This window comes from Lolium perenne, chromosome 7 (genome assembly GCF_019359855.2).
Source record: "Lolium perenne isolate Kyuss_39 chromosome 7, Kyuss_2.0, whole genome shotgun sequence".
In the NCBI taxonomy this organism is placed as follows: Eukaryota; Viridiplantae; Streptophyta; class Magnoliopsida; order Poales; family Poaceae; genus Lolium; species Lolium perenne.
Window position 1 is genome coordinate 76638526 of NC_067250.2, and position 14161 is coordinate 76652686.

General features: G+C 44.0%; 1 protein-coding gene across 2 annotated transcripts; it reads left to right on the top strand.

Moving 5' to 3' along the window:
* Nucleotides 1-4612: 4612 nt before the first annotated feature.
* Nucleotides 4613-8364, top strand: LOC127316995 (uncharacterized). Of its 2 annotated transcripts, none has more exons than XM_051347508.1 (5): nt 4613-5119; nt 5204-6023; nt 6140-7719; nt 7790-7912; nt 8008-8364. In XM_051347508.1, the coding sequence occupies exons 1-5, from the start codon at nt 4692-4694 to the stop codon at nt 8123-8125; spliced, it is 3069 nt and encodes a 1022-aa protein (XP_051203468.1). In that variant the 5' UTR covers nt 4613-4691; the 3' UTR covers nt 8126-8364. The 2 variants fall into 2 exon arrangements, with proteins under 2 accessions (XP_051203468.1, XP_051203469.1); XM_051347509.2 differs by having other exon boundaries at nt 5004-5125.
* Nucleotides 8365-14161: the final 5797 nt, after the last annotated feature.

Consider the following 14161-nt stretch of genomic DNA (forward strand, 5'->3'; position numbering starts at 1 on the left):
AAGACAAAAAAGACAAGTTGTCACAAGATCTTCATGTGAGTCGCTTATCAGTACGATAGAAAACCTGTTCTACCGTCGCCAAGTGGTTGCACCCAATATCCATGTTCCAGCGCGCATCCTCCTGCTGAATATAGGACCTCATATGGATCCATTGAGTAACCAAAGGAACAACCTGCAAAAAAGGATGGAAAACTTTTTTTGTTAAAGATAAAATCATTGCGAACCTTCCAGGTAGCCCAAAATAAAGCGCACACACCCACTCTAATGTGGCATTTATCCTTCTTCGCTACCCCATTTAACCAATTGTCAAAAAAATTAGTCATATTTGACGTAGCAGGAATATTGAAAGTCATATAAATAATACACGAGAGTATTTAGCAAAAGGGTAGGCAAAGAATAGATGTTGAATTGTTTCATCTTGATCACAGAAGCAACATTTGGAACATCCATGCCAATAGTTTTTTTTAGATTATATTTTGTAAGAATGACCTTCTTATGAAGGAACCACATAAAAATTCTGATTTTAAGTGGAACCTTGATCTTCCAAATTTTTTTTGCATCTCCTGCATTACCATCAAGCAAATCAAGATACATTGATTTAACCGTAAAAAGTCCAGACTCACTGAGATTCCAATGAAATGTGTCATCATTCTCTAAAATTTGAACTTCCATTAGGCGGCCGACAAGATGAACCCATCGATTCCATCTATTGTCCGAGAGCGACCTCCTAAAACCTATATTTAATAGTATTCATTCATAACATGGGCAACCGAAACATTGGTATGGTTGACAATACGATACAATGACGGGTATTGTTCACAAAGGGGTCTATCCCCTAGCCAAGTATCCTCCCAAAACATAGTATTCTGACCATTCTCTACTTTCATCGAACCTCTTATGAAAGAATCATCTTTTACCGCCATTAGACCTTTCGAAAAATGCGAGTCTGTTGGTTTAGCTGAAAGCTGAGATAAAGTTTTGTTCTTTAGGTATTCATTTTGAAAAAACTCTTGCAAAAGCCCTTGCTCATTTATAAGTTTAAATAGCCATTTGCTAATCATACTCTTGTTTTTTAATTCAAGTACTTCCACACCTAGGCCCCCCTGATCCTCTGTCCTATAAATAATATCCCATTTAGTCAACCTATACTTTTTCTTATGATCATCACTTTGCTAGAAAAAAGGGGGAGTGGTGTTTTGGAACATGGGAGCATATGCTCCCTCTATTTTGAAATTCATCTTACACATATTTTGAATTTCAAAAAAAATGAAACGAAAAATTCGCACGTACCTCTTCACGTGCTACACGCTCACAAAGTTGTTTCATAAAAAATGGACTTGTCATGTGATGTGTGTAAAAAAGACAAAACTCAGTGCTAAAAATAATGTTTTTTACAAGATAAATTTTCTCTTTTTTACATAGACCACAAAAAATATTATTTTTTTTGTGAAACTTGACGAATGCACATATATTATGGAGATGTACATGTAGAATTTTTTGTCAAATTTTTTCGACCACTCGAAATATAATTTTTTGGTATAGGGAGCATACGCACCCGGGAGCCGAATTGAATTTCCGAGAAAAAAGGGGATCTAAAAAAGTCTAGTCTCTTTCTCACCCCAATCGAAATCTCAAGAAAAAATAACATAAACATTGATAAGCTTGTGAGGACAGAATTAATAAGTGTTAACCGATCACCATAGGAGAGCATCTTGCCCGCCTAAAAACTATTTTTTTCTCAAAGCGACCCTCAACAGGTTTTCACTCCACGTTTTTTAATTTTCGAAAATGATTTGGAATCCCCAAATATCTGAAAGGTAAGGATCCAATACCGCATCCAAAAAGGTTGTAAGGGTATTTTACCCTTATCCATTATTTTGGTATCTATGACACCGTGCTAGAGTATTTGGACTAATACATGTCTACAAGATGACTTTCAGGTATTAGCCAAAGAGGTATGATGGTATAGCAATGGAACAAGAAGGCAACGGGAGACCCCCCCAATTCGACGAAAAATCAGCAGGTTTCTCAAAGCCTGGCCGGTCCCAGATCCGGTCGGACCGGCCCTGGCACCGGACAGCCCGGTCACCAACCGGATCCAAAGACCGGTGCCATCCGGACATGTTCCAAGAAAGAAGGGCAAGCCCTCCGGTCGGCGTCCGGTCGTCAGCTCGGTTTGGACCGGCTGCTCCGTCCACGGCCCGGTCGGACCGGGCACTGACCGAGCGTCTTGGCCAAGAACCGGCCTTTGCGCTGTGCCATCCGGCGCCATCCAAGAACCTCGACGCCTGCCCGGTCAAGACCTGGTCCCAGCTCCGGTTGGAAACCGCCGCGTCAGGTCTTGGCTCGACCGGCTGTGGACCGGCCTGTCCGGCGCCAAATCCGGTCGACCGGGTTCCTCGATGAATATGCTGATGTGGCAAGTGACCAACGGCCGTATTTCAAAGAACACTATAAATAGGCCTTCTCCTACCTCTGAACAGTTAGGCACTACACTACAAGCTGTTCTTGAGCTCTCTCTCTCTTACTCCATTGCTAGAAACACCAAAAGCCTCAGATCTCCCTCCTCCTCCACCCAAACTCAAATCCCTCCGGGGAATCGTTAGAGGAGGACCCGATCTACCGTTCTACCAAGCCAAATCTCATTCCCCCTTGTATTCATTGAGAAGCTTGCTTCCTAGGGTTCCTTGGAAACCCTAGGTAGGCAAGAGGAGTCCGGAAGCATCCGGTCTGTGGATTTGCTCCGGGCAAGTTTGTGAAGGTTTGGAGGCTACCTCAAAGTCTACCACAAGTGAGTGAGCTATTCCTTCGTGGGATAGGCTCCGGAGAATAGGGTGAGCCTTCGTGGCGCGGGGAATCCTTCGTGGGACCTCCACTCCTCCAAAAGTGACGTACCTTGTTGCAAAGCAAGGGAACACGGGAATACATCCTCGTCTCCGCGTGCTATCGGTTATCTCTAAACCGAACTCCTTACTTGTGATTTAACTGCCTGTGAGAGCCTTCGTGCTTGAGTTAGTTGTATCCTCATATAGGTTGCCTCACCTAGTTTGCATTAGGCTCACCTTTATATTCCGCAAAGCCTAATATTGCAAAGAAAGAATTAAAATCTGTAGAAACCTATTCACCCCCCCTCTAGGTTTACCATCTCTATACTTTCAATTGGTATCAGAGCCTGGACTCTTATTAAGGGATTCACCGCCTTAAGAGTGAGATGGATAAACTCTTCGAGGGTCTAGATGACGACTCTAACCTTTCGGTTAAAGAGATGAAATCTAGATTCTTGGCATATGATGCCGAGAAGAAGAAAAAGGAGGATGAGTTACAAAACCAAATGACAAATGACTCGCCATGCTTAAGAACCTAATCAAGGGTGGAACTCCTAGTGGGGCTTCGGCCTCTAAGGAAACCTACCATGATGTTAACCATGACTATCCCAAAAACACTTCACCCATGCCTCATATAAACCATAGTGGGACCGTTCCCCATTATGATGGAACTCACTTTCCACATTGGAAATCTGCTATGGAATCTCATATTCGCAGCTGCAGTGTGGAGCTATGGGAGCTCATTGTTCATGGACATCGGGAGCCACAAGATCCTACTCGGTTGACCTCCACCGAGTTCTACAACCGTCAACTCAATGCATCCGCACGTGATAAGATTAGAAGTGGCATCAACCGCAAGCTTCTTGATCAAGTCGATGACATTGTCTCCGCTAAAGAGTTGTGGGATCGGATCGTAGTACTCCAAGAGGGAACCGATTTGATCCAATCAGCTCTTTATGAGACCGCAAAGCAAGAGGCCCACCAGTTCATGATTCGAGATGGAGAATCCGTATCCGATGCCTATGCTAGGCTTGGTGCTCTGAAAGTAAGGGTCAAGGGACTTGGTGCTGAGAAGTACAATGACGGCTTCGAGATGAACGAAGCCTTCATAAAATCCAAGGTCATTGCTATGATTGCCGTCAAACAAGAAGACACCAACCTTGCACTCAACTTGCAAATCATGACCAAGAGTGCCGATCTCAACTCCGATGATCTAGTCTCCTATGTGGCCGCCAATGAAAGCATGGCCAAAGCCGGAAAGAGGCTCAAGGCAATGAACCGTGTTGATGAAGCCTCACACAACCATGAAGCGTCACACAACCTTGCTCTCAAAGCTAGAGCCGACCATGGAAGCAAAGAAGACTATGGAATTGAAGAAGATGAAGAGATGACTTCAACTAGTGACATCGCTACCGACTTTGCTTTCTTTGCCAAGAAGTACAAGGCAAAGTTCCCAATGCTCCTCAATGACAAGAAGAAGAAGAGAACTTGCTACAATTGTGATGAAGATAACCACTTTGCAAATGAGTGCCCTTATGAGAAAGAGAAAATTGCTTGTATACCATCGACGAACAAGTCAATGGCTTATTTGCCATCGAACAAAGCGCAAGTGCTTGTGTACCGGACACAAAGAAAATTGAGTGCTTATTTGCCATCACCGTTATGTCAACGGTAGAATGTCTCCGTTATCTTGTCAGCTTCTCTCAGAATTCCAGGTTTACCCCTGGTTTATGGAGGAGAAGAATGAAAAAAAAGAAAAAAGAAACACACACGGCCGGCCGGCCGGACAGACCCGACCCGACCAGAAACTCTCCACGCACGCACGCGACCTGAAGTCTGAACCCTATCCTCGTCCTCACGCACGCGATGGAGGAGCCGCCGCCGGCGCTCGCCCGTTCCCCGCCGCCCCTCCCCCAACCTCCGCCGTCCCTCCCCCAACCTCCGCCGCCCCTCCACCAACCTCCGCCGCTGCAGATGGTCCTCGCCGACGTGTCTGATTACCCTGCCGCTGCTCCTTCAACGCCATCAGCGGAACCGTCACCGGCGATTCCCCTGCTGCTCGCGACGCTGCCGCCGCTTTCGGCCACGGCTGGGCCTCTCACCCGACCATCCTCTGAGTCTTCGACAGCCTCCGCCCTCACAGCCTCTCCCTCCAAGCATGTCGCCCAGAAACGTAGGATTGGGAATTCCGGCGAGGTGAACAAGGTCGATGCAGCTCCTCTGCTCGAGATATCCAGGCCCATGGACGACGACATGGATGAGGACTCCACATCCCTCTCTGCAATTTGTGCTAGGTAAAAGTTCGTTCTTTCTCTTCTGCATTTTTTATGGGGCGAAAATAGTCAAGAGATTGACACCATCCTTTGCACCATCCACAGGATGATACAGTCATGTAGCTACACGGTAGAGGTACAGGTGTGTGGCACTGGTGGGAATTCTACATTCTATTGGGAGATTGTTGAGGGTACTAGTACCAACATGAAGGATCTGATGTCCTGCATTGTTGGAACTTTCTCTTTTCCATTCTGCTCAGAGGACAAAATATTACTTGAGTACTTTAACTGCTTTACTGGAGAATTTATTTCTGTGTCAAGTGATGAAGAATGCATGAAAATGTACCAGATTTTTCATCAGAATAGAAGTGGTCAGTTGATCATCAAACATTGTGACTCAAATGACATTGTTGATGTTCCATGTGCTCCTTCTAATCAAACACCATCTATAGCACTGCCTAGTAAACCAAGTAATGAAAATGGTGAAGATAGTGTATCTCTTACAGATGCATATTTAGCTAATCCACATGAGGAATATGAACATGTTGGTGTAGATGAGGAGAACCAGTACTCAATTGGTAGTGCTGGTTTGGATAGTGATGATGAGATTGGAGAAAAAGATATACCAAATAATGAGTATGTCGAGGATAGCAGCGATGATGAGGAGTGGGTTGCGGAAGATGCTAGACCGGATGTTGTTCTAGAAATAGCTTATGATAAAGATAACCCACCGATGCATATTGGCGCAAAGTACCCTAATATTCAAGAGTTTAGGTTGGCAATTGCTACATACGCCATAAAGAAAGAGTTTGAATTTAAGGTTGAAAAAAGTGAACCTAGTCGATTCAGGGCTTATTGTCGCCGGGGCAAAACCTGCACATGGAGAATTCATGTTGGGAGGTTGGATGACCAAGAAACTATGGAGGTATGTACCATTTTAGTTGTTGTTATAACTATTTTAGTTGCTGAAGTATGTTAGTTGCTGTTATAGCTATGGATCCAAGACACTAATATATTTACCCATTACTTTGTTTAATGTAGATCAAAGTTCACGTGGAGGAGCACACATGTTCTAGCACAAAGAAGAAAAAGAAGCAACGTAGTGCTTCAAAGGCATGGGTATGTGACAAAGTCATGGACTGGGTAAAAGAAGATCCTAGTGTTCGCCCGATGGAGTTAAGGAGGAGGCTACTTGACAAGTACAAGATCAAGATCCATTACACAAAGGTATTCCGTGGCAAAGGGCTAGCAATGGCTAAGTTGTTTGGTGATTGGGATGATTCTTTTGACAAGCTATATGCCTGGAAAGCTGAGGTTGAGAAGAGGTCTCCCGGAAGCATAGTTGCCATCGACCACATGGAGTATGATCAGAAAAAATATTTCATACGGATGTTTGTCGGATTGAAGCCTCTATGTGATGGATTCTTGGCTGGCTGCAGACCGTTCTTGGCGATAGACAGCACTCATTTGACAGGCAAGTATAGAGGCCAATTAGCTACTGCTTGTGCTATTGATGGGCACAATTGGTTGTACCCTGTAGTATATGGAGTTATCGATTCAGAAACTACTGAAAGTTGGGTGTGGTTTATGGAGAAGCTTCGTGAGGCCATTGGTTGTCCCCCCGGTCTAGCTATATGTTCAGATGCAGGAAAAGGGATCGATACTGCAATAGAACAAGTGTTTGGGTATGCAGAACATAGGGAATGCATGCGGCACTTGGTTGTGAACTTCAAAAAAAAGTTTCATGGTAAAGTTTTTGATGATCATTTGTGGCCAGCTGCTTATTCATGGACTCCTCGAGCTTTTGACTATCACATGGCAGCCATAGAGGAGAAAAAGGCTTCTGCAATAGCATACTTAAACAAGTACCACAACAGGTTATGGTCAAGGAGCAAATATTCAACCTCCTCAAAAGTGGATTATGTCACAAATAATTTGGCTGAGTGTTTCAACAACTGGATCCACAAGCACAAAGGTCTAATGTTGTTTCAGCTCATGGACAAGATTAGGAGAAAGATTACCGTCAAACACGAGAAGAGGAGAAGGGTGGCTACTAAATTTCAAGGTCGGCGTATACTTCCAAGTGTCATGAAGGAGCTGAATGACAAAAGTAGGGGCCTAGATATTGATTGTGAGAGAATAGATGACATGACTGCAGAGGTGAGTGAGAGTGCTGCGCTAGGTGGCAAGCGCCACATCACTGATCTAGCAAATAGGACATGTACATGCAGGGCATTTCAAGTCTCCGGGAAACCTTGCAAGCATGCAATCAGCTTTATTACTGGAATTAGGGGAGTCACCATAGAAGATTTTGTTGATGATTATTATAGTGTTGCCAAGTTCACTGCAACTTATGCCCATGTTCTTCCTGGCCTGACCGACATGTCTCAATGGCCAAGTGTGAAGAAAGATTTCATTTTGAATCCCCCAATCCTTAGGAGGGCCCCTGGGAGGCCAAAGGTGCAGAGACACAAAAGTGGTGCTGAGAATAGCAAGAGCCAGGGAAATAAAGGTCAGCACCAATGTCCAATTTGCAAGGCCTATGGACATAGATGGCAAAGTTGCAAAGATGCTGCTCCGGAAGCACTAGATGCCTATGCTGAAGTAGCAAAGCAAAAAAGGTACTTTTGTTTCAATTTTTATGCTGCCCGCTTATTGCTTTAATGTACCTAATATGTGAAACTCCTGCAGGGACAAAAGAAAGAAAAAATCCATCAATACGACTACTGGAACTCCACTGCCTCTGCTTCAAGGTCCAAGTGATGCAATTGAAGACAAGGTGGCCAAGTCTACCCCATCGAAGAAATCTACAAGGTTCGAAATCTGCACTAAGTCAAGTTATATTGTTGTAATCCGAAATACACATGTATCTGTTCCCTCATAGCATGTAATCCGAAATTTTGATGTAGATCAAAGGTTATATCTGCTGCGCATGATAGCCCTGCAATGAGCACTAGAAGCAAGAAGAGAATTGCGCCAAACAACCAAGCAACGGCCCCTCCAACCAAAAAGAAGTTGAAACTCTGAAATTCTGGGCTCGTTTGTTTACATACTTCACTTATTCATGCATGTCATGATTTATTGGAGAGGTTGTATTCTTTTGGTTCTAGATGATGTGAACCTGATTATGCTTTTAGAACATGTGAACCTGATTATGCATGATCTGAACTTGGATCAACTGCTATTTTGCTGCTGAAATATCCCTGTTGTTTCACATGTTCTATTATATCCCTGTTGTTTTGTTGAAATGCTAAAAATAGAGCAAATATGCTGTCATTTTTTTGTACCAGAACCTGCTATACAAATTGCTGCTTATTTGCCATTGAGGGCAATGTAGTCCTTTTGTTGCACAAATTATGTGAGGCAACGGTGGACTAACAGCCAGTGGCAAATAAGCACTGAATTTTGTTTGTGTTTGGTACATGAGCATTTCTGCTTTGTTGCATGGCAAATGAGCCATTGATGAGTTTGTCAATGGTATAGAAGCCATTTTCTCTATGAGAAAAGGGTAGACAAGCCAAAGTTCATCAAAGGGGTCAAGCCAAGATTGAAGCCAAACCCAATCAACGAACGGTACAAGAAGAACAAGGGAAGAGCTTTTGTTGGGGCCGAGTACTTGTCCGATGAAGAAGAGGAAGATGAGGAGAAGGAGGCCGGAGTGGCCGGTTTAGCTTACTCTAAGCCCGGGTCACTCTTCACATATGACTACTCCAAAGATTACTCCACGGAGAATGATGTTGGCTCTTCCTTCATGGCAAGAACAACTCAAGATGATGACTCCGATGACTCTCCCTCCTCTCCAATCATTGGCTCTTGTCTTATGGCAAGGGAAACCAAGGTAATGGAACCTCCACCTTCCCTATCTAGTGTTCTTGATGATGAAAACGAAGATCAAGAAGAATTAATTATGCTTAAGGAACTCTATGATGTTAGATGCACCCTTCGTGGTGAAGCCCTTGTCAAGTTTGATTTCTTGATGGACTCACTCAAAGAAAAGGATGAGTCCATTGAGGAATTAGAATATCAATTGAATGAGAAGGAACGGAGATTCAATCTCCTAAGACAAGAGCTAAAAACCGAAAGGTGCATATCTCAAGGCCTTAAGCAACAAATTGAAACTTATGAACTTGATAAAGTTAAGGACCTAGAAACTATTGATAGGGCTCAATTATTGACCCAAGAGCTCAATGCCTCAAAGGAGGAACTTGAAGTTGCTCATGCTTCTCTCACTAGGGATCTTGACCACCTTGAAAGAGCTAACAAGCTTGTCAAGGATGAGCTCAAGAAACTTGGAGAGAACCATGATCTACTTCAAGAATCCTACAAAAGGGCTCTTGGATCAATGAAGGATCCCATTGATGTTGAAAAGCTTGCTTGTTCCTCCACTTCCTTTACTAATGAGCATGCTAAACTTGTTGAGGAACATATTCGTTTACAAGAGGAACTTTCTTTGCATGTTGAGACCAATGCATATCTTGAGTCCTTGGTGACCAAATATGGTCTTGACTATCATCCTAATGAATCTTCTTGTGAGCAAGCATCTATTCTTGAGGAAAATGTTAGGCTAACAAAGGAACTTGCAAAGTTCACCACCGCCAAGAACAAGATGGGATTGGATGACCTCTTGAGTAAGCAAAGGTCAAACAATCAAAAGTATGGACTTGGATATACTCCCAAGTCCCACAAGAAGAACAACTACAACAAGGAGAAACCCGCTCAAGATAAGAACAAGAAGGTCACTAACAATGGCAAAGCCTCAAAGGGCAAAGCCACTAGTGGTGACCGCACGGGGCCAAACGATCACTATGCATTATTTGTTGATTATTATGGTGATGTCTATGCTAACTATGTTGGCCCTCCTAATGGCTATGCTTATAGAGAGTACTCAATTTGGGTACCAAAAGATATTGTTGCCATTGCAAAGGAACCCATTAATCGATGGGTTCCTAAATCCTCTACTTGATTTTGTAGGGGTATTCCTCCGGTGGTCCAAAATGGGTGTTTGATAGTGGATGCACCAATCATATGACCGGAGGAAAAGGTGTGCTTGATCAATTCATTGAAGATATCAACAAGAAGTCAAGCATTACCTTTGGTGACAACTCAAAGGGAAAGGTACTTGGGTATGGCAAGGTAGCAATCTCTAAGGACTTGTGCCTTGAGACGGTTATGCTTGTTGAACACCTTGGCTATAACTTACTTTCTATATATCATCTTGCCGATGCCGGTACAATTCATATTTCACTAAATATTATGTGCAAGTCTTTAGGAGTGACAATCTCAAATTGGTCCTTGTTGGATATGTGGAGAACAACCTTTACGTGGTTGACCTCTCGAAAGAGAGCCCCTCCTTCTCCACATGTCTAATGGCGGCCAAGCATGACGAAGGATGGTTGTGGCATCGCCGCCTTGGTCATGTTAACATGAGGAATCTTAAACAACTCCTAAAGGGTGAGCATATTGTGGGACTAACCGGCGTTTCTTTTGAGAAAGATCGTGTTTGTAGTGCATGTGTAGCCGGAAAGCAACTCAAGAAGAAGCATCCCATCAAGAGTATTGTTACCACATCTAGGCCTTTGGAGCTCCTTCATTTGGACCTCTTTGGGCCATCACATTATGATACTCTTGGTGGGAGCAAGTATGGACTTGTCATTGTTGATGATTACTCAAGATACTCTTGGGTCTTTCTCCTTAAATCTAAGGACGAGACCCATAGAGAGTTCATCACCTTCGCCAAGAAAGCTCAACGTATGTATGAATCCGAGATCAAGGCAATTAGGACCGACAATGGCACCGAGTTCAAGAACTACACTATGCAAGAGTTTGTTGATGATGAGGGCATCAAGCATGAGTTTTCGGCGCCATACACTCCTCAACAAAACGGTGTTGTTGAAAGGAAGAACCGAACTATCATTGAGATGGCAAGAACCATGTTGAGTGAATTCAACTCACCCCACAACTTTTGGGGAGAAGCCATCTCTACGGCCGTCCACTACTCCAACCGGCTCTTCCTCCGTCCCCTCCACAACAAAACCCCATACGAGCTCCTTACCGGTAACAAGCCTAATGTCATGTATATTCGTGTCTTTGGATGCAAATGCCTTGTTAAGAACAACAAAGGAAAGCTCGGTAAATTTGAAACTAGAACCATAGAGGGTATATTTGTTGGATATGCGGAGAACTCTCACGCCTATAGATACTACAACCGGTCCTCCGGGACCATTGAAGTATCTTGTGACGTGGTGTTCTTGGAGGATAATGGCTCCCAAGTGGAGCAAGTTGTTCCATGTGTTGCAGGTAATGATGATGATCCATCTAGTGCCATCAAGCATATGGGCATTGGACACATCCGGCCCATGGAGGTTCATAATGATGATCAAGATGATGGAGTAGATGTTTCAAGCATGCCACAAGTGGAGCCTAGCTCAACTCAAGCCGAACCATCAAGTGCAACTCAAGAACCATACTCTACTCAAGATGAGTCTCAATCCGAAGAACAAGAAGAAGATCCTCATTCCATGGAGCAAGATCATGATGACGATCACGAAACATCCTCAACTCATGATCAAGCTCAAGTGGTCCCTCATGATCAAGTACTAGCAAGAGATGAATTCATTGATCATGAAGGAACCATTCGGAAGATCAAGGCCGCTACAAGGGCAAGTGACATGAAAGTGGATCAAGTCCTTGGGAGCATCTCAAGAGGAGTGGTAACTCGTAGACACCATGCATTACTTATCACTTATTGTCAACATCATGCTTTTGTGTCTAGTTTTGAACCACTTAAGGTACATGAAGCCTTGGTCGATCCGGATTGGGTAATTGCCATGCAAGAAGAATTGGAGTGTTTCACTCGTAATGAAGTATGGTCTCTAGTTGAGAGACCCAAGGATCATCGCATCAATGTCATTGGGACCAAATGGGTATTCAAGAACAAGCAAGATGAGAATGGCATTGTTATACGAAACAAAGCAAGGTTAGTGGCGCAAGGGTTTGCCCAAATAGAAGGTATGGATTTTGAGGATACCTTTGCGCCGGTAGCCCGTCTTGAAGCTATTCGTCTTTTGCTTGCATTTGCATCTTTCCACAATTTCAGATTATATCAAATGGATGTGAAAAGTGCATTTTTGAATGGTCCCCTAAAAGAAACCGTATATGTGGCTCAACCCCCGGGTTTCGAAGACCCATGCCGACCCAACCACGTGTATTTACTCCATAAGGCACTCTACGGTCTCAAGCAAGCTCCACGTGCTTGGTATGAGTTCCTTAGGGATTTCTTACTACATGATGGGTTTTGCATGGGTACGGTCGATTCCACCCTTTTCACCAAGCGGGTTAAAGGGGGTGGCCTCTTTATATGTCAAATATATGTTGATGATATTATCTTTGGTGGAACTAACCCCAATCATAACAAAGCTTTTGAGCTATTGATGACTAGGAAATTTGAGATGTCCATGATGAGAGAGTTGAAGTTCTTTCTAGGCTTCCAAGTGAGGCAACTTGCAAAAGGCACCTTCATCTCTCAAGAAAAGTATGTGAAGGACATGCTCAAGAAATTCAACATGACCAATGCGAGTCCAATGAAGACACCCATGCCCGTAAAGGGGCAACTTGGTTCATGTGACGGTGATAAGGATGTGGACATAAAGGTATACCGCTCCATGATAGGATCCTTGCTCTACCTTTGTGCCTCTAGGCCGGATATCATGCTAAGTGTAGGGATGTGTGCTCGTTTTCAATCCGCTCCCAAGGAGAGCCATTTAGTGGCGGTCAAACGGATACTAAGATACCTTGTTCTCACTCCTACTCTCGGGCTATGGTATCCAAAGGGGTCAACCTTTGAACTCATTGGCTATTCGGATTCCGATTGAGCCGGTGATAAGGTTGATCGGAAGTCTACCTCCGGGGCTTGCCAATTTATTGGCCGGTCATTGGTGAGTTGGTCATCCAAGAAACAAAACTCCACCGCCCTATGCACCGCTGAAGCCGAATACATATCCGCGGCATCTTGTTGCACTCAATTGTTATGGATGAAGCAAACCTTGAAAGACTACGGTGTGTCTCTTGGTACGGTGCCTCTTCTTTGTGACAATGAAAGTGCAATAAAGATCGCCAATAACCCGGTTCAACATTGTCGCACCAAACATATTGACATTCGCCATCACTTCCTACGTGATCATGTTGCCAATAAGGATATTGATCTCACTCATGTGGGAACAACCTACCAATTGGCGGATATTTTCACTAAGCCTTTGGATGAAGCCCGCTTTGTTAACTTGAGAGGAGAACTTGGTATTCTTGATCCTAAAAACTTGGATTGATTAACTTCTTGCACTATATTCTTGCATTTATCTTGCTATCTAGCTTAGAGGCATAGCACATATAGGGATAGTCATCTTACCATGTCTTGGTATGATGCATACCTATGTGTGCAACATAAATAGACCCAATGTCATTATATGGACCCAAGCATGTCTCTTCGCGGTCACATGACATTTGCGCTTTCACATAGGGGGAGTAATCCCCCGCCCCTCATTGAGCCTTCATTACACATTGATTTGACTATATAAGGCCCAATGATCTTATTGCGAGCATCATTTCCAAAATGACTTATGATTCTTGATATACACTTCGAATCATACCCATTGTCGCTATTTATATTTTGTTTGGATTTCTTTCCAATGGGTATGCCTAGAGAACTTTGTGTTTCCAACCCCATGTCTATGCTCATCTCATCATCATCTATCTATCTATATGTACATGTTATCATCTGAGCACTCACACACATTTACACAAAAAAATAGGGGCAAAACGAGGCAAAATGACACATTTTTGGGCAAATTGACTCCGGCCGGTCACTGGCCCGGTCGGACCGGCCTTTGCGCCGGGTCGTCCGGCGTCTGGCCCGGTCGACCGGGCGCCCGACCGGCCGTGCGGGCTATTATGTCTTGGGAGAGGATACCCCTTGGGGATCTTCTTCCTCATTATCCCCCACCTCTCAAACCTCCATGGCCGCCGCCTCCACCATCTCCACCACGCCCTAGGCACTTCCCACCACTAGTT

Bases quoted from the DNA above. Each gene is read 5' to 3' on its own strand.
- LOC127316995 (XM_051347508.1), top strand. From the start codon at position 4,692: ATGGAGGAGCCGCCGCCGGCGCTCGCCCGTTCCCCGCCGCCCCTCCCC. The intron at 6,024-6,139 runs GTATGTACCATT...TGTTTAATGTAG, and splicing joins ATGACCAAGAAACTATGGAG to ATCAAAGTTCACGTGGAGGA. The intron at 7,913-8,007 runs GTTCGAAATCTG...ATTTTGATGTAG, and splicing joins CCATCGAAGAAATCTACAAG to ATCAAAGGTTATATCTGCTG.